Genomic DNA, 24,556 nt, shown 5'->3' on the forward strand with positions numbered 1-24,556 from the left:
CTGGACAACTAAAAAAAAAAATTTATATATAATTAGCCGGGCAAGGTGGCACATGCCTGTAGTCCCAGCTACTTGGGAGGCTAAGGCAGGAGGATCACTTGAGCCCAGGAGACTTGAGGTTGCTGTGAGCTAGGCTGATACCATGGCACTCTAGCCCAGCAACAGAGAGAGAGACTATCTCAAAAAATAAATAAACAAACAAAAAAATAAAAGGGGAAGGAGATGTCTAAGTTCTTGAGGTGACTTTAATACAAAAACATACATTAAAAGTACCTTATGGGCCGGGCGCGGTGGCTCAAGCCTGCAATCCTAGCACTCTGGGAGGGCGAGGCGGGCGGATTGCTCGAGGTCAGGAGTTCGAAACCAGCCTGAGCAAGAGCAAGACCCCGTCTCTACTATAAATAGAAAGAAATTAATTGGCCAACTAATATATATATGTAAAATTAGCCGGGCATGGTGGCGCATGCCTGTGGTCCCAGCTACTCGGGAGGCTGAGGCAGAAGGATTGTTTGAGCCCAGGAGTTTGAGGCTGCTGTGAGCTAGGCTGACGCCACGGCACTCACTCTAGCCTGGGCAACAAGCGAGACTCTGTCTCAAAAAAAAAGTACCTTATGGCCGGGCGCAGTGGCTCACGCCTGTGATCCTAGCACTCTGGGAGGCAGAGGCAGGCAGACTGCTCAAGGTCAGGAGTTCGAAACTAGCCTGAGCAAGAGCGAGACCCCGTCTCTACTATAAAATAAAAAGAAATTAATTGGCCAACTAATATATATAGAAAAAATTAGCCGGGCATGGTGGTGCATGCCTGTAGTCCCAGCTACTTGGGAAGCTGAGGCAGGAGGATTGCTTGAGCCCAGGAGTTTGAGGTTGCTATGAGCTAGGCTGACGCCATGGCACTCACTCTAGCCTGGGCAACAAAGCGAGACTCTGTCTCAAAAAAAAAAAAAAAACAAGTACCTTAAATTGTGGCTCACAGGCAGTTGAAAGAAGGTATAACTTATACATTAATTAATTGTATGTAAAAATAAACCCCCTTTATATACATGGCTATGCACATTTACTTAAATGCTTATAATTCTAACAACCCTTAGGGTGCATATTTATAGGAAACTTCAGCTTTTATGTAAATAAAAGTTAAAATATTTCAGAAAAGTATTGGCTTCCTATAGATTTTAAAATCAGTTCAACACGATATGTAAAGACTAATCCTTCTTGTGTTTAAATGTCCTATTGCAATTATGGAGAAAGCCATCAAGTTGCATATTACAGAAACAAGAAAGGACAATATATTACCTTTATTAATGACGGCTTTTCCAATTAACACTAAAATACTCTCCAATTTTATTCCAACTCTACAAAATTCTGCCATACCAAAATACAAAAATAATGCAAACAAAAATGTCCTGAGCATTGCACACAGTCATGTGATAAAGAAAAAAAAAAGAGTTAGCCAAAAAGAATGAAGTGGGTGGGGAAAAAAAAAGAAAAAAAAAATTCAATGACATTTTTAATGTAAAATGTCCCAATTACTGTGGCTTTAAATTTAACATTTAAGCATTAAATAAGATAAAGCCAATACTATGCTCCTATATGCAAAGAATATTCCTGAGAAGACACATAGGAAAATGGTAACCAGTAATGGTGGTTGCCTGTAGGAAGGTTAACAGGATGGTGGTGAACAGGGATAGGAGGGAAACCCTTTTATAACTTTTAACTTTTATTATCTGCTCAAAAAGTTAAAATTACCATCATTACTACCAAGTCTAAGTAGCAGACTTAGAAAACACACACAAATGGTAGAACTAGTCTCTACCATCTATACACTCCACTGTCAGCCCATGAACCTCCACCCTCAACAGCTCTCACTAACTCCAGCCCTACTAGAGACAGCTTACCTACATCCCACCCACCTTATTACCTACTAAAATCTCACCCCCCCACTCAACAAATTTAAGAATAAATAAAAACTCTATATGTCCCCTGCCCCTGGAATAAACTTCATTGTTTAGTGTAATATAAATTATACTAAGGATACCTGCATCAAGGGATACTTTGTTTCTACGGGGCTTCCAAATCCATTGACTCCAATAAAGCTGGTGCTGAAATAGGAATCTGTGAGACTTCCATCAGTTAAACCACCTCCATCCATTCCTGGAACTGAAAGAGAAAGAAAATTCAAGTATTTAAAATTATCATTATTTTTTTTGAGTCAGAGTCTCACTCTGTTGCCCAGGCTAGAGTGCGTGGCATCAGCCTAGCTCACAGCAACCTCAAACTCCTGGGCTCAAGTGATCCTACTGCCTCAGCCTCCCGAGTAGCTGGGACTACAGGCGTGTGCCACCATGCCCGGCTAATTTTTTCTATATATTTTTAGTTGGCCAATTAATTTATTTGTATTTTTAGTGGAGACGGGGTCTTGCTCTTGCTCAGGCTGGTTTCGAACTCCTGACCTTGAGCAATCCTCCTGCATTGGCCTCCCAGAGTGCTAGGATTACAGGCATGTGCCACGGCACACGGCAAGTATTTAAAATTATTTAAGAGGACAAAACACAGATTTTGTTTCTGTGTTCCTAATAAGTTTTAAAGTCTCAAATCTCTGTCACAATTTTTTTTTTTACTTATCTGCTCATAACAAAAGGCAGGATCAAATAAAATGTGTTCAGCTACATAAATTTGTTAAATAGTGCTTAAGGTGACTATCTCCCACAGAAATAATATTTTATATTAATCACCTAATAGCCACCAAGCAAAACATGAAGAAACCACACTTCCATTTCCAGTTTCCTTATCGAGTTTTCTCTCTTTAAGTTAGTAAAAGAACAAAAGAATACAAACCACTGCAATTTCTCCTGTAAATCATCATCTGGTGAACAGAGGCAAGCTGCTCAAGACTGTTTCTCACAATACATCTGCTGAAACAGACCAGCAGTTTAATACTAACTCAAAATTCAGGGGGAAAAAATTCTGCAGAGGTAGTAATGAGATGGAGTTCAGGAATACTGACATTTCTCTGTTGATTTTAGGGTAGGATGATACAGAAAGGTTGCAGAACTAGAAGGGCAATCCATTACATATCAATAAAGTATAGGACACAGTGTTTTAGATGCTACTCCTGGTGAGCACTTGGATGCACTAAGCTGCTAGTGAAGTACAAAGCCTTACACTTTTACAAATTAACTGAGTGGCAAGTAGGATTGCCCTTCTCCAGGCAAAGCCACTAAAAACCCCCTCGACTTCCCTACTAAGAAGCAAACTAAAAACAAAATGCTGACAGTTTGATGTCAGGTCTCCTTAAAAAGCAATATGAGGTAATGGTTTTTTTCTTCTTTTTTTTAAATTTCCCAAAATGTCCACAACGAAAATATATTGTTGTCATAATTACAAAAAGATTATTTTTAATGGTTCATGTCTTTTCAATTAGTTATTACAACTTCAGTTACAGCTGAAAAAAATAATCAGAAGCACCTAAAGATTTGTATATGAAGATGTTCTATTTGATTTATATAGAAATGAGAAGTATTATTTTACTAAGAAATTAAAAACAATGTGAAATGTCCAACAAAAGAAGAATGATTAAGTAAATTTTAATATATTCACTGAAAAACTATAAATAAAAATCATGACAATTAATGTCTAGTATTTGTTTTTGTTTTTTTGGGTTTTTTCTTGAGACAGAGTCTCGCTTTGTTGCCCAGACTAGAGTGAGTGCCGTGGCGTCAGCCTGGCTCACAGCAATCTCAAACTCCTGGGCTCACGTGATCCAGCTGCCTCAGCCTCCCGAGTAGCTGGGACTACAGGCATGCGCCACCATGCCCGGCTAATTTTTATATATATTTTCAGTTAGCCAGTTAATTTCTTTCTATTTATAGTAGACACAGGGTCTAGCTCTTGCTCAGGCTGGTTTTGAACTCCTGACCTCGAGCAATCTGCCCGCTTTGGCCTCCCAGAGTGCTAGGATTACAGGCCTGAGCCACTGCACATGGCCTAGTATTTGTTTAAAACACTCCAGCAAAATGAAACAAAAACTGAGAGGACAAAATAAGATGGGCAAAATATCAATCACTATTGAGCTGGGTGACAGGGATTATACTATCCTCTGTACTTATATCGAAGTTTAAAATTTTCCATAATAAGAGGTTATATAGAAAATGAGGATAATAAAGACCAAATAATTGTATGTGCCAGTGATATTGTTAAAGAAACATGTATTTCTTTTGTTTTTGTCTCCAGTTCCTGGCACAGAGCTCCTAAAATCCTTGTAATTTTGTAAGTGACAAGGGTAACAGGAGTATCTTTTGTTCTAATATTTGGTCTTTGACCCTGATTCCTAACACAGAGCTTCTAAATCCCTTGGAATTTCCTGGGTGATAAGAGCATATTTTGTTCTAAGGGTGTGATTCCTGTTGCACTCCTAGATGAGAGCTGGTCAACCAGAAAAACCAAGCTCTGATTACAAACTTTGAACTTTTAGTCCTAGCCCCAACTTCCAGAAGGGGAGAAGGGCTGGAGATTGAGGTAATAATACGTATGCGTATGTGATGAAGCTCCATAAAAACTATGGGATTCAAGGAGCTTTTGGGTTGAAGGCATCCACGCCAGAAGGGTGGCAGAACAAAAGATCCTGTCCTCAGGACTTTTCTAGACGTTGCTCTATCTACCATTTCATCTGACTGTTCATTTGTACCCTTTATAATAAACCGGTAAAAGTAAGTGTTTGCCTGAGTTCTGTGAGCCAAAATGTTAAATTACTAAACCTGAAGAGGGAGTTGTGGGAACCCTCAATTTGTAGCCAAGTCAGAAGTGTGGATAACCTGGAAACCCACTACTTGCAACTGGAGTCTGAAGTTGTGGCTCTTGTGTAAGAGCTCTTGTGTGAGCCCTTAACCTGTGGGGTCTGCACTAACTCCAGGTAGTTAGTGTCACAACTGAATTGTAAGACACACAGATGGTGTCCAGAGAGTTGGGAGAATTGGTTAGTATTGGGAAAAAACACCACATATCTGGTGTCAGAAGTGTTGTGTGATAGTAGAGAAAAAACAGGAGCTAGTTTTGTTCCTTTTTAGTGTAAAAACCATTTACTATGTGAGTGAAAGGGGAACACATTTTTATTTATAGTATGATTATGTATGCTTACACATAAACAGAAAATAAGACTGGATAAATATGCAAAAATGTTAACAATCTTGTGTTATGTCATTGATTGAAATGCTCAAGTCATCAATATACTGTATATTCATTAGCCATATCCTTCCCAAACACTTCATTGATATTTGGAGCTCTCTGCTCTGTGTTGACCATATTCGAAAATAACACAAATTTTTTACTTATCCTTGGTTGCAAAAAATTGCTCTAAAAAATTCGAAAGATAATCACAAGCCAAAATGTGGGTTTGCAAGACTGAGGATGTATCTTCACAATTATAATAAAACAAGAATGGCCGGGCGTGGTGGCTCATGCCTGTAATCCTAGCACTCTGGGAGGCCGAGGTGGGCGGACTGCTCAAGGTCAGGAGTTCCAAACCAGCCTGAGCAAGAGCAAGACCCTGTCTCTACTATAAATAGAAAGAAATTAATTGGCCGGCCGGGCGCGGTGGCTCACGCCTGTAATCCTAGCTCTCTGGGAGGCCGAGGCGGGCGGATTGCTCGAGGTCAGGAGTTCGAAACCAGCCTGAGCAAGAGCGAGACCCCGTCTCTACTATAAAGAGAAAGAAACTAATTGGCCAACTAATATATATAGAAAAAATTAGCCGGGCATGGTGGCGCATGCCTGTAGTCCCAGCTACTCGGGAGGCTGAGACAGAAGGATCGCTTGAGCCCAGGAGTTTGAGGTTGCTGTGAGCTAAGCTGACGCCACGGCACTCACTCTAGCCTGGGCAACAAAGCGAGACTCTGTCTCAAAAAAAAAAAAAAAAAAAAAAGAAATTAATTGGCCAACTAATATATATAGAAAAAATTAGCTAGGCATGTGCCAGCATGCCTGTAGTCCCAGCTACTTAGGAGGCTAAGGCAGCAGGATTGCTTGAGCCCAAGAGTTTGAGGTTGCTGTGAGCTAGGCTGACACCATTGGCACTCTAGCCTGGGCAACAAAGCGAGACTCTGTCTCAAAAAAATAAATAAAAATAAAAATAAAACAATTAAGTGTCAAAGTGAAATGTTAGAGATACCAACCGTCAAGCTTAGTACTTAAGGAAATCGGATATTTCATACTTTATAACTCCCTTCACTATTTAATACTTTCCAGGGTTGTTGTGATAATAATTCAGTATGTTGGCATGTCTGGTTTATGTTAGGTGCCAAATAAATGGCTATATTTTGTGGTTATCATTTGTATCCATTTATTAAATTATTTGCATAAGTTAGCCTGTCCTTTCAGATGAACACTAATATACTCTTTGTATTTTAACAGAATGTACCAGGAGAAACGTCCCATGTAGGTTTTTCTTTTTAATTTTAATATAAATGATAAAAAGGTAGGCTGGAACATTTTACACATCTATTATAAAAAACCCACAGGCGTTGTCTAGAAGAAATAGATTCAAATCTAAAGCAGGTTGCTGGGTAAGATGTAAGACATACTGGTAGCTCAAAAGCTCAGAAACTAAGGAAAACATCAAAGAGAACTGTGAGGAAACAGTTATTAATGACTCCAAACAACATGTTTCCAGTCCTTGTGATAAAGCTTCTGTAGAGAGTCATAACGAGATCAAGTCCACATTGTCAATTCTCCACTTAACTCCAAAGCATCATTCACCACCGCTGGTGATAACCAAGAGAGAAGTGAAGCCCTCGTAGCACAGATCACCAATCGTGAGTCAAGTGTATTAGGCATTTTAGGTATAGCATCTCTCTTTTTTTTAACCACACAACTATTAGGAATTGAACTGTATCACTCCAAAATTCCTATGTTGAAGTCCCAACCTGCTATACCTCAGAATGCAACCTTATGTGTGTATAGGGTCACTGCAGATATAATTAGTTAAAATGGGGTCAACTAGGGTGGGCCCTAATCCAGTATGACTGGTGCTCGTATAAAAATAAGAAATTTGGAAACAGGGACACACAAAGGAAAAACACCAAGTAAAAATGAAAGCAAAGATTGGGGCTGGGCAGTGGCTCACACCTGCAACCATAGCACTCTGGGAGGCCTAGGCAGCAGGATCGCTTGAGCTCAGGAGTTTGAGACCAGCCTGAGCAAGAGCAAGACCCTGTCTCTACTAAAAATAGAAAAATCAGCCAGGCATGGTGGCCCGTACCCAAATCTCAGCTACTCGGGAGGCTGAGCCAGGAGGATCACTTGAGCCCAGGAGCTTGAGGTTGGAGTGAGTTATGATGATGATGCCACTGCCCTCTACCCAGGGTGACAGAGACCCTGTGTCACCAAAATATAAAAAATTTTTAAAAAAGCAAAGATTGGGAGGTTGTTTCTACAAGCCAAGAAATGTCAAAGATTGCCAGCAAACCAGAAGCTAGGCAAAAGGCACGGAATAGTCTCTCTCACAGTCCTCAGGAGAAAACAATCCAGCTCATACATACCTTGATCTCAGTCTTCTAGCTTTCCAAATCATGAGATGATAAATTTCTGTTGTTTAAGCACCCTTCCCCCAAGAAAAGATACAACAGAGTCATATAATAAAAGAGTAAATGGGGGCCAGCCATGGTGGCTCACGCCTATAATCCTAGCACTCTGGGAGTCCAAAGCAGGCAGATCACTTGAGGTCAGGAGTTCCAGATCAGACTGACCAAGAGTGAGACCCGTCTCTACTAAAAATAGAAACAAATTAATTGGCCAGCTAAAAGCATATATGAAAAAAATTAGCCAGGCATAGTCGAGCACGCCTGTAGTCCCAGCTACTCGGGAGGCTGAGGCAGAAGGATTGCTTGAGTCCAGGAGTTTGAGGCTGCTGTGAGCTAGGCTGACACGACGGCACTCTAGCCTGGGCAACACAGTGAGACTCTGTCTCAAAAAAAAAAAAAAAAAAGAGTAAATGGGGCTTATTAAACCAAAAGCACAGGCTAAGGAAAGTATCTCAGTTGAACATTTAAGCTCAGAAGTTTTGAAATACCCAAAATTAAAAAAACAAAAGTTTAAAAATTGCTCAACTAGTAAAATAACAAATACCAATTTGTTAGAGCAAAAATACTTTTCCTAGTACTAAACTCCACAGAAATTATTATAAGAATTTTTTTTACACAGAGCATTGAACACAGTGACATCTTCAATACAGTTGAAAGGAAGATTTCCAGGAACATTTTTTTGTATTCATTCTCAAAAGAAATATGGAATATAACAGTAAACCACAACTCAAATGAGGGAATTCCATAAAGAGCTAACAAGGTAGTTCAAGTACTTACCTTTCCAGAAATCTAACTAGACCACTCTTTCCTTCTTATACTCTCATTCTTTCAATTTGAAACATTCATTCCTGGTTCCGATACATAGATTAGATAGACAGACAAAATACCTAACACCATTTATCGTTTTATATGCACAATCACAACAGTTCCTTAAGATATGTATGATTATTTCCCATTTCATTGGCACAAAGATGGGATTTGAAACCTGAACAGTCTTACTTCAAAGGCTTCAAAAAACACTATACTACATTCCTCTCAGTCAATCCTTAAGCTGACTCACATTTCTAATGCCTATTACTAAATGTCTCTAGGTAGATGTGTGACAAACTTTTTTTTTCTTTTTATTTTTTGTGTCCATGTCCTTAGAAATTATCATTTTCTTTCTTTCTTTTGTTTTTTTTGTTGTTGTTGTTGTTTGTTTTTTGAGACAGAGTCTCACTCTGTTGCCTGGGCTAGAGTGCTGTCGCATCAGCCTAGCTCACAGCAACCTCAAACTCCTGGGCTCAAGCAATTCTCCTGCCTCAGCCTCCCTAGTAGCTGGGACTATAGGCATGCACCACCATGCCCAGCTAATTTTTTCTATATATATTTTTAGTCGTCCAGCTGATTTCTTTCTATTTTTAGTAGAGACAGGGTCTCTCTCTTGCTCAGGTCCATCTCCAACTCCTGACCTCAAGCAATCCTCCCGCCTCAGCCTCCCAGAGTGCTAGGATTACAGGTATGAGCCACCACACTCGGCCATGACAATTTTAAGCAAAAAATTCAGTTATCCTTGGCTCCTCTCTCTCCCTCATCCATCTCCCTAAATAGTTACTTCACTAAATCTTTCTCAAATGTGTCCCCTATATTTCATTTCCACTGCCCTAAACCCTAATGCCTTAGCAGTTCTCCCTTCAACTACTAATAAGACTCTAAATGGTTTCCCTATTTCCATCCTTAGAAGCCAAAAAAACCTCCTATGGTTATCTTTTTAAAACACAGATCTTATTATATCACTTATTAGCACAACCTAGAAGGCCTTCACAATGTGGCTACAACCTAGGGTGCCACTCTCCATAATTTAGCCTATTCTCTCATTATTATCAGATGACTAGAGAACAAAACCACATACCCTGCTTTATCTCAAGACCTCTATTTCTTTTCTCCATCTGCCTAGGATGTCCTTCTTTTCTGCCAGGCACGCTTCACACATCTTTTTAAAAATTATTCAAATATTGCCTCATGAAACCTTCCAAAACATCCCTAAACAGAATTTCCCATACATTTTATATCTATAGCATATCATATTATGCCACAATTTATACATTTCAAACTCCTTTACTAGACTATTCACTCATAAATGGTCAGGACCATGTTTGATACATGTTTGTATTCCCCAATATCTATAAGATACCTGGCACAAAAATGTTTAATAAATGTTTGATAGTTAAATTAAGCTCTCTAGTTAGTGCCAAGAGCACAAATACATTACATCATTTACTAAAGAGTGAGTCATCAGACCTCCAGAGAGGAAAGTTGCCATTGTTTTAAACTGCAAAGTCCATCTGGCAAACTGGTTCTTATTTAAGTTGTCACACCTATTCACCCACAAAGCCACAGCAATGCCTATAACAAGACAAAAACAGAACAAAACAAAACAAAAAAGCCCCAAAAGTACACTTTTAGCTAGATTAAGTGGCTTAACAAGTACCCAGGTGAGACCCTACTGTTCCACTGGAGTATATACAGTACATTATTTTGACCTAAAAATTTCTAAGATATACATTATCACTTGGTCTCCTCAATAAGAAAAGAATTGCAATGCTGCAAGACTGGTAAGACAGCTGTTTCTGAGGAGCACTGCAACACTACAGACCTTCCAAGATGAACATGCTACAAACTTGAACATCAACAACTAAATAAATTGGGCTCGTGGATGAAGCTCTTTAGTACTGTCCACATGAATACTTAACTGAAAAAAATGCACTCCAATAAAAAAAGACAGTTTCAGTTTGAGATCTATGCCAAGATAATTACTTTTTTCTATACAATCAAAAGCCACCAATAAAGCAATAAATGTGGTGAAAAGTTTTCCACTATTGTTTTCTCAGTCAAGTGGTTTGGAATTTAATAATGGAGAAAGAAAAATTTATTTCTAAAACCAGTTTACTTGTTCTGCAAAGTATCAGTTTAAGATCATCTTAACCCCTGGTTTATTGAGAACTAAGAGGGTTTATGCTGAATTTTGGAGAAATAAACCAGCAAATCACATGCATTTCAAATTTTTTTGCTAAGTCCTCTAGTAAGCTAACATCTGAGGATTGGGTTTGGGTCTTGTCTTTTTTGGTGCGTTAGTTATCTTGACTGATTTTTTTCTGATTAGAAAGACTTGAGTTAGAAAAGAAAAGCAATCCAGAAATACAGAAATGAATGTCTCCCTCCTATGATACCACCACAGAAATAACATTAACAACTCAGTACAGGTGGGGGAGGTGGCTCACGCCTGTAATCCTAGCACTCTGGGAGGCCAAGGCATGCAGATCGCTCAAGGTCAGGAGTTCGAAACCAGCCTGAGCAAGAGCGAGATCCCGTCTCTACTATAAATAGAAAGAAATTAATTGGCCAACTAATATATATATAGAAAAAATTAGCCAGGCATGCTAGCGCATGCCTGTGTCCCAGCTACTTGGCAGGCTGAGGTAGCAGGTTCGCTTGAGCCCAGGAGTTTGAGGTTGCTGTGAGCTAGGCTGACACCATAGCACTCACTCTAGCCTGGGCAACAAAGTGAGACTCTGTCTCAAAAAAAAAAAACAAAAAACAAAAACAACTCGGTATATATTTCTCTATGACAGGTGTCCTCAAACTATGGCCTGCGGGCCACATGCGGGTATTTTTGCCCGTTTGTTTTTTTACTTCAAAATAAGGTATGTGCAGTGTGCATAGGAATTTGTTCATAAGTTTTTTTAAAACTATAGTTCGGCCCTCCAACAGTCTGAGGGATAGTGAACTGGCCCCTGTTTAAAAAGTTTGAGGACCCCTGGTCTAGGACATTTCCTCTTACACATCTTTTAAAACAGTATCATGTACGTACTGTCGTGTAAAAAAAAAGACGGTCTGTTTCAATTTGCCTTTAATTCACTTGTTAATAAAGTTTGAATAACTTTTATATGCCTACTGGCCATTTGTGTTTCTTTTGTAAATAGCCAAAGTTTTTTGAAGGTCTGTCATTTTTTTAAACGGAGCTCTTTAGCTCTGTATGACCTAACCATACAAGAGTGGCTAATTAGAATAATCTAGCAAGATTGGATGCACATCTCAGATATAGACTCAATTCTAACAGGATACATAGCATTAGAACAAGTAAAGTTTACATTTTACTCTCAATACTGTAAAAAAAAGATAGGCTTTGAAGCAAAACAAACTTGATTATAAATCCTCTCTCTCTACCACTTGCTATGTGACCTTGAGAAATTACTTACCCTTTTTAAGTGCTAGTTTTTTGTTTTTTTTTGAGACAGAGTCTCACTTTGTTGCCCAGGCTAGAGTGAGTGCCGTGGCGTCAGGCTAGCTCACAGCAACCTCAAACTCCTGGGCTCAAGCAATCCTCCTGCCTCAGCCTCCCGAGTAGCTGGGACTACAGGCATGCGCCACCATGCCCGGCTAATTTTTTATATATATATCAGTTGGCCAATTAATTTCTTTCTATTTATAGTAGAGACGGGGTCTCGCTCTTGCTCAGGCTGGTTTTGAACTCCTGACCTTGAGCAATCCGCCCGCCTCGGCCTCCCAAGAGCTAGGATTACAGGCGTGAGCCACAGCGCCCGGCCTTAAGTGCTAGTTTTAACTGTGAAATGAAAAAGTATGTACCTTATGAAATAATTATTAGTATTAAACATGAGAGGATAGTGTGTGTGTGTGTGTGTGTGTGTGTGTGTACATACAGCATGCCTGGCACATATGAAGTACCCAAATGTTACTTAACCTATTATTCTTCCTCCTAGGAAAAAGTAAATAGCTTACTGATTTATCAATAGATATTTATGTCTCCCAAGTTCTTACAGAAGCCACATTCCTTGGTGATCTCTTTTGGTCCCATGGTTTTAAATGCCATGTATATACTGATGACTTGAAGTTTATACTCTAGTCCTAATCTCTCTCAAGAACTCTAGGCTCTCCAGTTCTAACAAAAAAAAAAAAAAAATTCCAGGCTCATATATCTACCTCCTTGAAATCTCCACTTGATGTCTAATATCTTAAGAGTGACATGTTCAAAACCAAACTCCTGATCTTCTCTCCCATATCTGTTCTCTCCGCAGTCTTTTCCATCTCAGCTGGTGCCAACTCCACCCATCCTTCTACTTTCTTGAAACCAATCCTGACTCCTCTCTCTCTCTCAAGTCCTACATTCAACGTGAAATTACATTGGCTCTATCTGGAATCTGACTAGCTCTTGCCATTTTCACTGCTACATCCTGCCTAAGGTACCATTATCTCTCACTGGATTATTGCAAATAACCTCCTAAATTCTCTCTTGCGTTCTCTTACCTACGTCAGATCATATCACCCTTTTGACTCAAAATAAAAACAAAAGTCATAACTCTTCCCCATTCCTCACTATACACCAGCTTTATCAGCTTTCTAAGAATGTGTCAGGCATTCTCCATCTCTAAGACCATTGCTCTAGCTATCCCTCTGCCTGAGATACTCTTTCTCCTGGCAACTGGCTTAGCTATCCTTCTTCCAGTCTACAATCAAATCCAATTTTCCATGAGGTTTTCCCTGATCTACCAATTTCATTCTGTAACAACCCAATTCCTACATTTCCATGGCCTCTTACTATAATCCATTTTCATAAAAAATAGGACTTGTCATCTTTTAACACACTATAAAATTATTGCAGTTAGATTTATAAATATTGTCTGCCTTACCCATTAAAATGTTAAAGTCCACAAAGGAAGGGATCTTTTATCTATTTTGTTCACTAATGAACCCTAAGAACCTAAAACAGTACCTAACAGAGTAAATAATGTTTGTTAACTAATTAAATAAATGAATCTCTACTTATTATTAGCCCAAATTACACTAAGCTAAATGCCTGCCATAATCTAAGTTATTTAAAGACATTATCTGTATATATTAAATTTATAATATATATCTGAGGAGCTTGCTAAAAATTTTCTTTAAAAGCTGTTCCCAGCCAGGTGCGGTGGCTCACGCCTGTAAACCTAGCACTCTGGGAGGCAGAGGCAGGCGGATTGCTTGAGGTCAGTTCAAAACCAGCCTGAGCAAGAGTGAGACCCCGTCTCTACTATAAATAAAAAGAAATTAATTGGCCAACTAATATATAGAGAAAAAAATTAGCCGGGCATGGTGGCACATTCCTGTAGTCCCAGCTACTCGGGAGGTTGAGGCAGGAGGATAGCTTGAGCCCAGGAGTTTGAAGTTGCTGTGAGCTAGGCTGACGCCATGGCACTCACTCTTACTCTAGCCTGGGCAACAAAGTGAGACTCTGTCTCAAAAAAAAAAAAAACCTGTGCCCAGCCTTGGTGGCTTGTATCTATAATACCAGCATTTTGGGAGGCCAAGGTGGGAGGATTGCTTGAGGCCAGGAGTGTGGACTGAGCAAAATAGAGACACCATTTTTACAAAAAATAGAATAATTAGCCAAGTGTGGTGGTGCACGCCTGTTACAAGGCCCAGCTACTCCAAAAGCTAAGGTGGGAGGATTGTTTGAGCCCAGGAATTTGAGGTTGCAATCAGCTGACACCACTGCACTCTAGCCTAGGCAACAGAGTAAGACCTTGTCTCAAACAAACAAACAAACAAAAGAGGTACCTATATCAAGAATGTAGATCCACAATAAAATACTGGTATATAATCAGTAAGATTGTTTTTTATTACATACACAAATGAAATCCCCCAGTGACTACTAGACTATTTACAAATATTAACTTACTAAGTTACCAAAGATGTCATTTATATAACTATCTCTTAATTTAAGAGCCATTAGGAAAAAGAAAATCTTGCCAGGGCAGGTATCATGTAGATGAATACTTCAAATATCTTATGTTCAGCAAATGGTATATAAAATACACAGGTTTTTTTTTTTTTTTTTTTGAGACAGAGTCTCGCTTTCTTGCCTAGGCTAGAGTGAGTGCCGTGGCGTCAGCCTAGCTCACAGCAACCTCAAACTCCTGGGCTCAAGCGATCCTGCTGCCTCAGCCTCCCGAGTAGCTGGGACTACAGGCACGAGCCACCATGCCCGGCTGATTTTTATATTATATATATTAGTTGGCCAATTAATTTCTTTCTATTTTTATGGTAGAGACGGGGTCTCGCTCAGGCTGGTTTTGAACTCCTGACCTTGAGCAATCCGCCCGCCTCGGCCTCCCAGAGTGCTAGGATTACAGGCGTGAGCCACCGCGCCCGGCCAGGTTTTTTTTTTTTTTAATGTACCAAGTTTGAACCAGATTACTGAAGATTCTGTATGTTCCTTAACATGTATGTATCATGTATTTGTGTAAATTTATATATAAATAAATATAGATAATACATTAATACATAACAATTTGGTGCCATCATTTATAACAGCAAGACTATAAACAATCTAAATGTCCATTATAAAGAATCTGATAATACAAACATACAATGGAATATTATGCAGCCATGAAAAAGAATGAGGAAGATTTCTATGTGTGAATCTGAAACAAACTATAAGACAAGTGATTAGGTGAGAAAATTCAAAGTGCATTAGGCTTCTACATGTACATTTAAGCGTGTGTGTATATTATATATTAATACATGTGTTAGAAGTAGGGAGATACATGAATGATAGCACAGGCAAAGAATATTTGTGAATGGCTACAAAAACTAGAAAGAGGAACCATCTTTTTGAAGAGAGGGATTAGGAAATAAGGAGGGAGAGTATTTTCACTGTGTACCCTTTTGTGCTATTTAAATCTAACCTAGACATGTATTAATACTATATTTTTAATTCCAAAAAAAAGATATTGCTCCTATTTTTTTAAGGCTGGATTTTTTTTTTTTTTTGAGACAGGATCTGATTCTGTCAGCCAGGCAAGAGTGCAGAAGTATGACCATAATTCACCACAGCCTCAAACTCCTGGGCTAAAGGGATCCTCCCACCTCAGCCTCCCAAGTAGCTGGGACTTACAGGTATGTGCCACCACAACCAGCTAATTTTTTTTTTAATTCTTTAGCAATGAAATCTCACTCTACTGCTCAGGCTGGTCACAAACTCCTGGTCTCAAGCAATCCTCCTGCACCTGGCTTAAAGCTGGATTTTTTTTTTAATATTAAAAATATAATTTAAAACTAGCTTTAGAAAAGTAGGAACAATATCTTTATTTCTTAAAGAAAAGGCAAGACAGACATACCAAAAGAGAGATATCAAAAAAGGGAGATCTTTTCCTAGGATAGAGGGCTATTATCTACATGCCCATTAACTCAGCCAATATTAGTGAGATCAGCACACCTATACAAACAGTCCCCACCTTACAATGGTTCCACTTTTTAAGAATGGTTTAGAAACCACACTTCAAATTTTGAAGTTTAATTTTTTTTCCTAGGCCAGTGATATGGGGTACAATACTCTCCAATTGTGCTGGGCAGAAACACAGAACAGCAACCCATGAGGGTAAACAACTGATACTCCACAGTATACTGTGTTGCCAGATGATTTTGCCCAACTGTGAATTAATGAAAGTGTTATGAGCACAATAAGGTATGCTAGGCTAAACTATGAGGTTTGGTAGGTTAAGTGTATTAAATACATTTCTGGTATACAATATTTTCAACTTACAATGAGTTTATCAGCACATAACCTCACTGGAAGCCAAAAATATCATTAAATCAAAAATGCATTTTACCAATATGGCTGTGAATAGCCACTAGCCTCTAGTCTTCGTAGAGTGCACTCTAGCCTGAGACCCCAACTCTTAAAAAAATAAAGGAATTAAAAATAAATTAAGGCCGGGCGTGGTGGCTCACGCCTGTAATCCTAGCACTTTGGGAGGCCGAGGAGGGGCGGATTGCTCAAGGTCAGGAGTTCAAAACCAGCCTGAGCGAGACCCCGTCTCTACCAAAAATAGAAAGAAATTAATTGACCAACTAAAAATATATATACAAAAAATTAGCCGGGCATGGTGGCACATGCCTGTAGTCCCAGCTACTCGGGAGGCTGAGGCAGTAGGATCGCTGAGCCCGGGAGATTGAGGTTGCTGTGAGCCAGGCTGACGCCACGGCACTCACTCTAGCCTGGGCAACAAAGTGAGACTCTGTCTCAAAAAAAAAAAAAAATAAATTAAGGCTCGTACAAGTGCAGTGGTGTTTACAACTAATTGATCACGACCAGTTACAGAGCCCTTTGTTCCTTTTCCACTCCTACTGCTTCACTTGTCCAGCCTTAAAAAAAAAATTTTAATAAAAAATAAATAAAGCCGGGCGCGGTGGCTCACGCCTGTAATCCTAGCACTCTGGGAGGCCTAGGCGGGCAGATTGCTCGAGGTCAGGAGTTCGAAACCAGCCTGAGCAAGAGCAAGACCCCGTCTCTACTATAAACAGAAAGAAATTAATTGGCCAACTAATATATATATATAAAAAAATTAGCGGGGCATGGTGGCGCATGCCTGTAGTCCCAGCTACTCGGGAGGCTGAGGCAGCAGGATTGCTTGAGCCCAGGAGTTTGAGGTTGCTGTGAGCTAGGCTGACGCCACGGCACTCACTCTAGCCTGGGCAACAAGCGAGACTCTGTCTCAAAATAAATAAATAAATAAAAAATAAATAAATAAATAAATAAATAGAAAGAAATTAATTGGCCAACTCATATATATAAAAAAAAAAAAAAATTAGCCGGGCATGGTGGCACATGCCTGTAGTCCCAGCTACTTGGGAGGCTGAGGCAGAAGGATTGCTTGAGCCCAGGAGTTTGAGGTTGCTGTGAGCTAGGCTGACGCCACGGCACTCGCCCTAGCCTAGGCAACAAAGCAAGACCCTGTCTCAATCAATCAATCAATCAATAAAAATAAATTAATTAAAACAATGAAAACCGGCCGGCCGGGCGTGGTGGCTCACGCCTGTAATCCTAGCTCTCTGGGAGGCCGAGGAGGGAGGATCATTTGAGCTCAGGAGGTTTAAGACCAGTCTGAGCAAGAGCGAGTCCCCGTCTCTACCAAAAATAGTAAGAAATTAATCAGACAACTGAAAATACATAGAAAAAATTAGCTAGGCATGGTGGCGCATGCCTGTAGTCCCAGCTACTTGGGAGGCTGAGGCGGGAGGATCGCTTGAGCTCAGGAGTTTGAGTTGCTGTGAGCTAGGCTGATGTCACAGCACTCTAGCCTGGGAGACAGAGCAAGACTCTGTCTCACACACACACAAAAAGAATCAAATCATACTTGAGCCTTAGAAAATCCTAAGCTTAACAAACATGAAATGTCAAAAGTAAATGCTTTATTTTTTTAAATAAACTTATCTCCCCAACAACTATCTTGAATGCTAGAACATGTTTCCTACCACAATGCCAGTTGAAGAGTTGAAGAAAATGTCATATATACTATATGCTTAAAAGGTGAGCAAGAAATAAAAGAACAGTCCTTTACAAGGTTAAAACATCACTGTAACTAAGTATACTAAGAAAAAGCCCTCATGCTTCAGTTTTCCAATGCGTGCAAAGTAAGGATAAAACTTTCTCATGCACTTACCTCCAAGGTTTTTTTTTTTTTTGAGACAGAGCCTCACTTTATTGCCCAGGCTAGAATGAGTGCTGTGGCATCAGCCTAGCTCACAGCAACCTCAATCTCCTGAGCTCAAGTGATCCTATTGCCTCAGCCTCCCAAGTAGCTGGGACTACAGGCATGCGCCACCATGCCCCGCTAATTTTTTCTGTATATATTAGTTGGCCAATTAATTTCTTTCTATTTACAGTAGAGACGGGGGTCTCTCGCTCTTGCTCAGGCTAGTTTCGAACTCCTGACCTTGAGTAATCCGCCCGCCTCGGCCTCCCAGAGTGCTAGGATTACAGGTGTGAGCCAACTCGCCCGGCCACCTCTAAGGTTTTAACATTATCTGAAAACACTAACAAAACAATTCTGTGAATGTTTTCCTTTAACTCCCACTTCACCTGTTTATATCCTGTCCTATCTTTCACATCCCAACTCTTCTATCTATTATTGTGTATTAATCAGGACCCAATTAAGGGACAAAAACTCAAATGTCTAGTTATAAAAGTTACACAATTAAGGAGAATGACAAATCAAGAGAGTCTTGCCAAATCAACAGCCTTAATTCCAATACAGGTAAGAGATGCTCTTTAAGAGAAGCCAGAAATCTGTATTCCTATAATTAATCTTTTGATTTTTTTTTGTTGTCAAGTAATTCAATTAAAGCCCACAAACATGGGGATTAAAAACACAAAAATTATACCATAAATGTTAGCTACCAGAATGGCTACAATTACAAGATGAGTAATACCAAGTTTTCAGGAGAATGTGGAACAACTGGAATTCTCATGCACTTCTGGAAGGAATGTAAATGTGTTATCATCATTTCAGAAACCTGTTTGACATTATTTACTAAAACTGAACAGGTATATACCCTATTATGCTATGCATACCCTATTATAACCCAGCAATTCCACTCCTAGGTGATCCAACAAAAGTATGTAGACTTGCTCACCAAAAAACATGTCTTCCTAGTAGACAAAAACTGAAAACAATCCAAATAAGAAAATAAAATGTGGTATATTCACACAATACAAAAATAAGACTATCCTACACACATGAATGGATCTCACAAACACATTGAAAGCAGCCCACAGAGTACATACCACATGACTCCACTACTATAAAGTTCAAAAAGTACAAGAAAATTAGTCTGTTGTGTTAGAAATTAGGATAGTAGTTACCGTTGGGAAAGGCTAGTGACTGAGAGGGGGCAAGAGCAGGACTTCTGCAGTTACTGATGATTTTTTTTTTTTTTAATTAAGATAGTCTTGGCCAGGTATGGTGGCTCACGCCTATAATCCTAGCACTCTGGGAGGGCGAGGCGGGCGGATTGCTCAAGGTCAGGAGTTGGAAACCAGCCTGAGCAAGAGCGAGACCCCTTCTCTACTATAAATAGAAAGAAATTAATTGGTCAACTAATATATATAGAAAAAATTAGCTGGGCATGGTGGCACATGCCTGTAGTCCCAGCTACTCGGGAGGCTGAGGCAGGAGGATTGCTTGAGCCCTGGAATTTGAGGTTGCTGTGAGCTAGGCTGACGCCATGGCACTCACTCTAGCTTGGGCAACAAATTGAGACTCTGTCTCAAAAAAAAAAAAATTAAGAGTCTCACTCTGTTGCCCCTGGTAGAGTGTCATGGCATCAGCCTAGCTCACAGCAACCTCAAATTCCTGGGTTCAAGGGATCCTGCCTTAGCCTCCCGAGTAGCTGAGACTACAGGCATGTGCCACCATGCCCGGCTAATTTTTTCTACATACTTTTAGTTGTCCAGCTAATTTTTTTTTTTATTTTTAGTAGAGACAGGGTTTCACTCTTGCTCAGGCTAGTCTCAAACTCCTGAGCTCAAAGGATCCTCCCGCCTGACTAGGCCTCCCACAGTGCTAGGATTATAGGCATGAGCCACAGTGCCCAGCCCTAATCAGTACCTCATACTAGTACTGATTATGTGAATGTGAACTTGATGTGAATGCTGATTATATAGAATGTGTTCTCTTGTGAAAATAAATTCCAAGAGTGTATTATTTGTACACTTTTCTCTAGGTATGTTGTACTTCTATAAAATGTTTAAAAACAAACAAGTGCACATACAAGATACCATGGAGGCCAATTCTGCAGGCACATCCAGCTTATCGGAGCAGATCAGCTTATGACTGCTCAGCTAAAGAAATACTATACATTCTTACCCTTTGAAGAAGAGCAAAGAAAAAGCAAAAGCAAAATAAAACTGTCTCAGTGACACTACAAGATCAAGTCAGTAACAAAATTTAAACTTCTAACAGGAATATCTCTTAGAATATGCTGTCTATTTTATTTGCCTCATTCACTTAATAGATCAAGCCTGTCTCAAAAGATACAGAATACAGTAAAAGGTAGAAACTAGACTAAAAATTAAACAAGTGTAAAAATTCAAACCAGCCATAAAATCACCAGCACAACCCTCTTCCCTGATTCCTAAACAACTTTATTTGCCACTCCCTGATATGAAGCAATTTTATCTCAACCACAAGGAATCCCAACCTAGGTATTCCTGAGAGATATGGAGAAGCTGACCACAGAAAAGAGAAGCCTTAAGCTTCAGCCAGTTAAATTACAGAAAACACTACAGAATCCAAATACATAAATCAGCTATTTAATCAGATAACTGTTAAAAGACTAAGTATTCATTCTAACATGCTTTTTCAGCATTAATTGCCTGTCCTCTCAAGACCCAGTATCTCAATTACTTTCCTTTTCTAAGATAGGAAATGGGTGCTTACCTTGACCACCCATCTTCACCTGTTTATATCCTGTCCTGTCTTTCACATACCAACTCTTCTATTCAGAGTGTATTAATTAGAAAAATCCTAGAAAGATCACATATGAACTCGAATACCAGCATTTTAAAAAGTAATTCTTCCTTGTAGGTAACAAAACTGCTGTTCAGCTTCACTGTTTTAAGAATCAAACATCACTCTTAAATTAATTTGAGCCACAACTCACCCATCCAGCACAAGATTACACTGAAAATGCAAAGGTGATGCTCAAAAGTGATAAAATTCCACCAAGTAACCATTTTTATAAAATATCCTGAGTCACAAATTAATTTTCTTAGCATATCGGCCTCAGCAAATATGTATTCATTAAAGTCAAATCCATCACAACTAATAATATTATCTTTTAAAAATAAACACTCTGGGAAGATATTAAATAATCCTCATAGAGCAATTAAGTGCTTAAATCTTATACCGACTTCATTGACAATGTTAAAAAAGACAGAAATGTTCTCATGTCCAAGTTAAACTTCCTATCAAATTATTTTAAGATCTAAAAGCTCTCCAGAATTCCCAAGAAAGTAGGATTCCTATTTGGCTTAGAAATGCTCAATATTCCATTGTATACATATACCAAAAAAAAAATAAAAAAAATAAAAAAAGAAATGCTCAATATACTAAGGGGAAAAAAAGAACACCTGGCACCTGCTCTATTAAGTCAACATTCCGTAAAATAGATTACATTTACACTTATAATTGTAAAGTCCACTAACAATTAAAAAGTTGCAAGTCAATAGATAATAGCAAATGAAAAACTAAAAACTATAAACAGCCCCTAAGATATCCGCACCCAAGTGCTCAGTCGCACATAAACGTACGCAGCACCTGACAGTGGGCACGCAGGGCACACTGCTGAGTGTGCTTGATACAAAGTTGTCTAAGACAGTATCCCTACTGACACCCAACACACTTAGTCATGCTTTCAAGAAAACTATGTTGAAATGCAAATCTTGCAATCCCTACTCTAAACTCTCGATTAAACCTAAGCACACTACAAAAGTTGCAGTCGCTCTCTCCTAATCCTTAGAAAGCATTTCCTGCCTGGAAAACCTATCTCGCCCAAACCTTCCACAAACTTTTTCCGTTTTCTCAACCTACTCCATGAAGCCTTAAGCCCGCCCCTCCCCTCCCCGTCCCCTACCCCCCTCTACACACACCCACTAGGGGACCTCAACACTCGGCAGACGCCACCCCACTCGGGCACGCAAAACACATGTGCCTGCAAACCCAGCCCCTTTCCACACCCCCCGGAAACGACACCCCTTCCTCACACTCCGCACGCCACAGCCCATCCCCCTTCCTCCCCGCCCCCACTCACATCACCCCAGTCCTCCCACCCACGTTCCCGGGAACCCAGCCTCCCCTCGCTCCCGAGCTAGCCGAAGACAGTAGGGAGGGGAAGCAGGAAGAAGGAAGGAGGGCTCAGGCCTGGCCTAGGCCTCTCAGACCGCCTCGGGAGGTGAGGGGGGGGAACGCCCGGGCCGGGCTCACTCCCGTCGGCCGACAGGGCCTCAACCGGCCCAGGCCTCACCTCCGCCGCCACGACCCTCCCCGCCCGGACCACACTCACTTGCCAGCCGCGGCCCATCGAGTCCCCCGCTGCTGCCTCCTCCGCCCGCTGCAGCTCCTGCCCCCGGGCCCCCCAGGTCTGGCTTCTTGGGCCCGGGGGGCGGCCCCGCTCCCCCGCCAGGGACGGCTCCCGGCGGAAAGCCGGCCACGGGCGCACCCGCCAGAGCCAGGGGGACGCTGTTGCTATGGAGGCCGAGGCCCGGGGCAGCCCCGGCGGCCGGGTCCTCGTGCAGGAACTGACACTCCTCCCCGTAGAAGCAAGTCTTATCCTTGGCGTAGTAGCGGCAGTACTTCAGCTTCACTCCGGCCGCCGCCCCGCCGGGGACACCCCCGACCCCCGGCGGGGCCACCACAGCCACTGCCGCCGCCAGCGAGGAGGAGGAAGGGGAGGCGGCGGCCGAGGGGGGCGGGAGGCCGCCGCCACTGTTCATGGCAACGCCGCAGCCTCGTCTTCCGCCGCCGCCCGAGGAGCCGCCGCCGCCGCCGCCACCATAGACGGGGGAGGGAAGGAAGACGCTGCCGGTGCCGGATAAAAGCCTGGGCGGGTGGGTCTGTCCCGCTGCGGGAGCCGGAGCCGCCCGGGGAGAGGGGGGGAGGGGAGAGGGGAGGGAGGAGGGGGTAGGAAGGAGGGGAGGGGAGGGGGAGAGTTGGGATTCTCTCTCACTCACTCTCTCGTTCTCTTTTCTTAAAGGGGCCGCGCGGGACGACGGGGTGGGCGCGCGGGCCCAGACGGGGACTTCGAGGGCGCGGGCAGGGGAAGAGGGAGCGGCGGCGGCGAGCGGGTGGGGAGGGCGGAGGGGCCAGTTTATTTTTAAATTCTGCCTCCACTCGCTTTCTCGCGCTCTGGTTCCTCGGAGTTGTTTATTCCATTTTCCTCTTCCTGAGACGGCCGTCTCCGCTGCGCGTGCGCGCCGAGGCGCGGTGGCTTGTGGGTAGCGGGAGCGCGAGGGGAAGCCTGGCCGGGCGTCGGGCCCCCGGGGGCATCCGCGAGCTGGCGGCGGTTGGGCCGGTGGCGTTCCTGGACGCCGATCGAGTGCTGAAGTTCCCACGAGACCTGATAACCTTACTTTTTCGTATATTCTCTATATTCTCTTACCTCTGAAGCCAGGTGTCATTTTTTAAGTGACTAGAGAAAATTGACGGAACGTAAACGGTCATTTGGAGGGGCCGCACCTGGGGACCAGGCCGGAGCTCTATATGAAGAAGAATTTGTTTGCCACACTTCCTCTCCCTCTTTCCTTTTCTCAACCCCTCCTCCCTCTCCCCCTCCGAAGGTGATGAGAACAACAAAACCGATTAACTTCTGGGCCTTTTGTCCAAAAATTGAGCCAAAAAAGGTTGATTTAGTCATACCCCCTGCTCGGTGCAGCACCTGTTTTCTCTGTATTATAATTGCTAAAGGGCCTTGGTAAATTATTATGAAAAATAAGATGCCACCTGGGGCTACACTGCCAGGGCAGCAACCGGAAGGTTTCATTTATAAATGTGTCCTGGGGTTGCTTTTCTCCTGTCAGCCTAGTCTTGATTTGAAATTCATTTTTAAAAAATAAGTTTTTCCCTCAGCGATCTCTGATGTTTTGCTCTAATATATATATATATTTTTAAGTTTTAAGGAATTTTAAAGAATGACTATGAATAGAAAAATAATTTTAACATTTTAGTTTTTCTCTGTAGCAGATTTTCACAAACTACAGCTCTCTGTTATAAAGGGGAGGGGATGGAAATATTTAAGGATTTGTGGCAAACAGGAAGTCACAGAAGAAAGGATATAAGCAAAAGTACCACACTGCAAAAAGGGGGAAAGGTGGATTCTGTAGATCACAAACTGGTAAGCCTGGTGATGTTCCTTAACTAAATTCAGAAATAATAAATTGTATTATGTCTTTCTGTTTAAAAGCATTTTCACTTATTTAATTATTCAGCAAGTATTTATTAATACCTATTATGTTTACCAAGAACTAAAGTGAACAAGATGCAGTTTTACCCAAGTCCAACTGAGGGGACATAAAGTACACAGATGATTATAAACTAATGTCTTAAGTGCTAACTTAAAGTTATTGGTTATTAGAGAGTATTAAAGATGTTAGACTTCCTGGATAAAGT

At 41.2% G+C, this 24,556-nt stretch overlaps 1 protein-coding gene across 6 annotated transcripts in view; it reads right to left on the reverse strand.

Annotated features, from left to right (window-relative positions):
* Window positions 1-23,058, reverse strand: part of PAN3 (poly(A) specific ribonuclease subunit PAN3) — a 138,431-nt gene extending 115,373 nt beyond the window's left edge. For 3 of the 6 annotated variants that reach the window (XM_012742299.3, XM_012742300.3, XM_012742301.3), the window contains exons 1-2: window positions 22,455-23,056; window positions 2,033-2,154 (exon numbers count right to left, since the gene is read on the reverse strand). In XM_012742299.3, coding sequence (XP_012597753.1) covers window positions 2,033-2,154; window positions 22,455-22,884 — 552 coding nt within the window. In that variant the 5' untranslated portion in view covers window positions 22,885-23,056. Of the gene's footprint in view, window positions 1-2,032; window positions 2,155-22,454 lie in introns of all 6 variants that reach the window. The other 3 variants (XM_020290457.2, XM_076009527.1, XM_076009528.1) reach the window with 2 other exon arrangements.
* Between the last annotated feature and the right edge of the window lie 1,498 nt (window positions 23,059-24,556).

The sequence above is a fragment of the Microcebus murinus genome, chromosome 13, assembly GCF_040939455.1.
Source record: "Microcebus murinus isolate Inina chromosome 13, M.murinus_Inina_mat1.0, whole genome shotgun sequence".
Taxonomy (NCBI): domain Eukaryota; kingdom Metazoa; phylum Chordata; class Mammalia; order Primates; family Cheirogaleidae; genus Microcebus; species Microcebus murinus.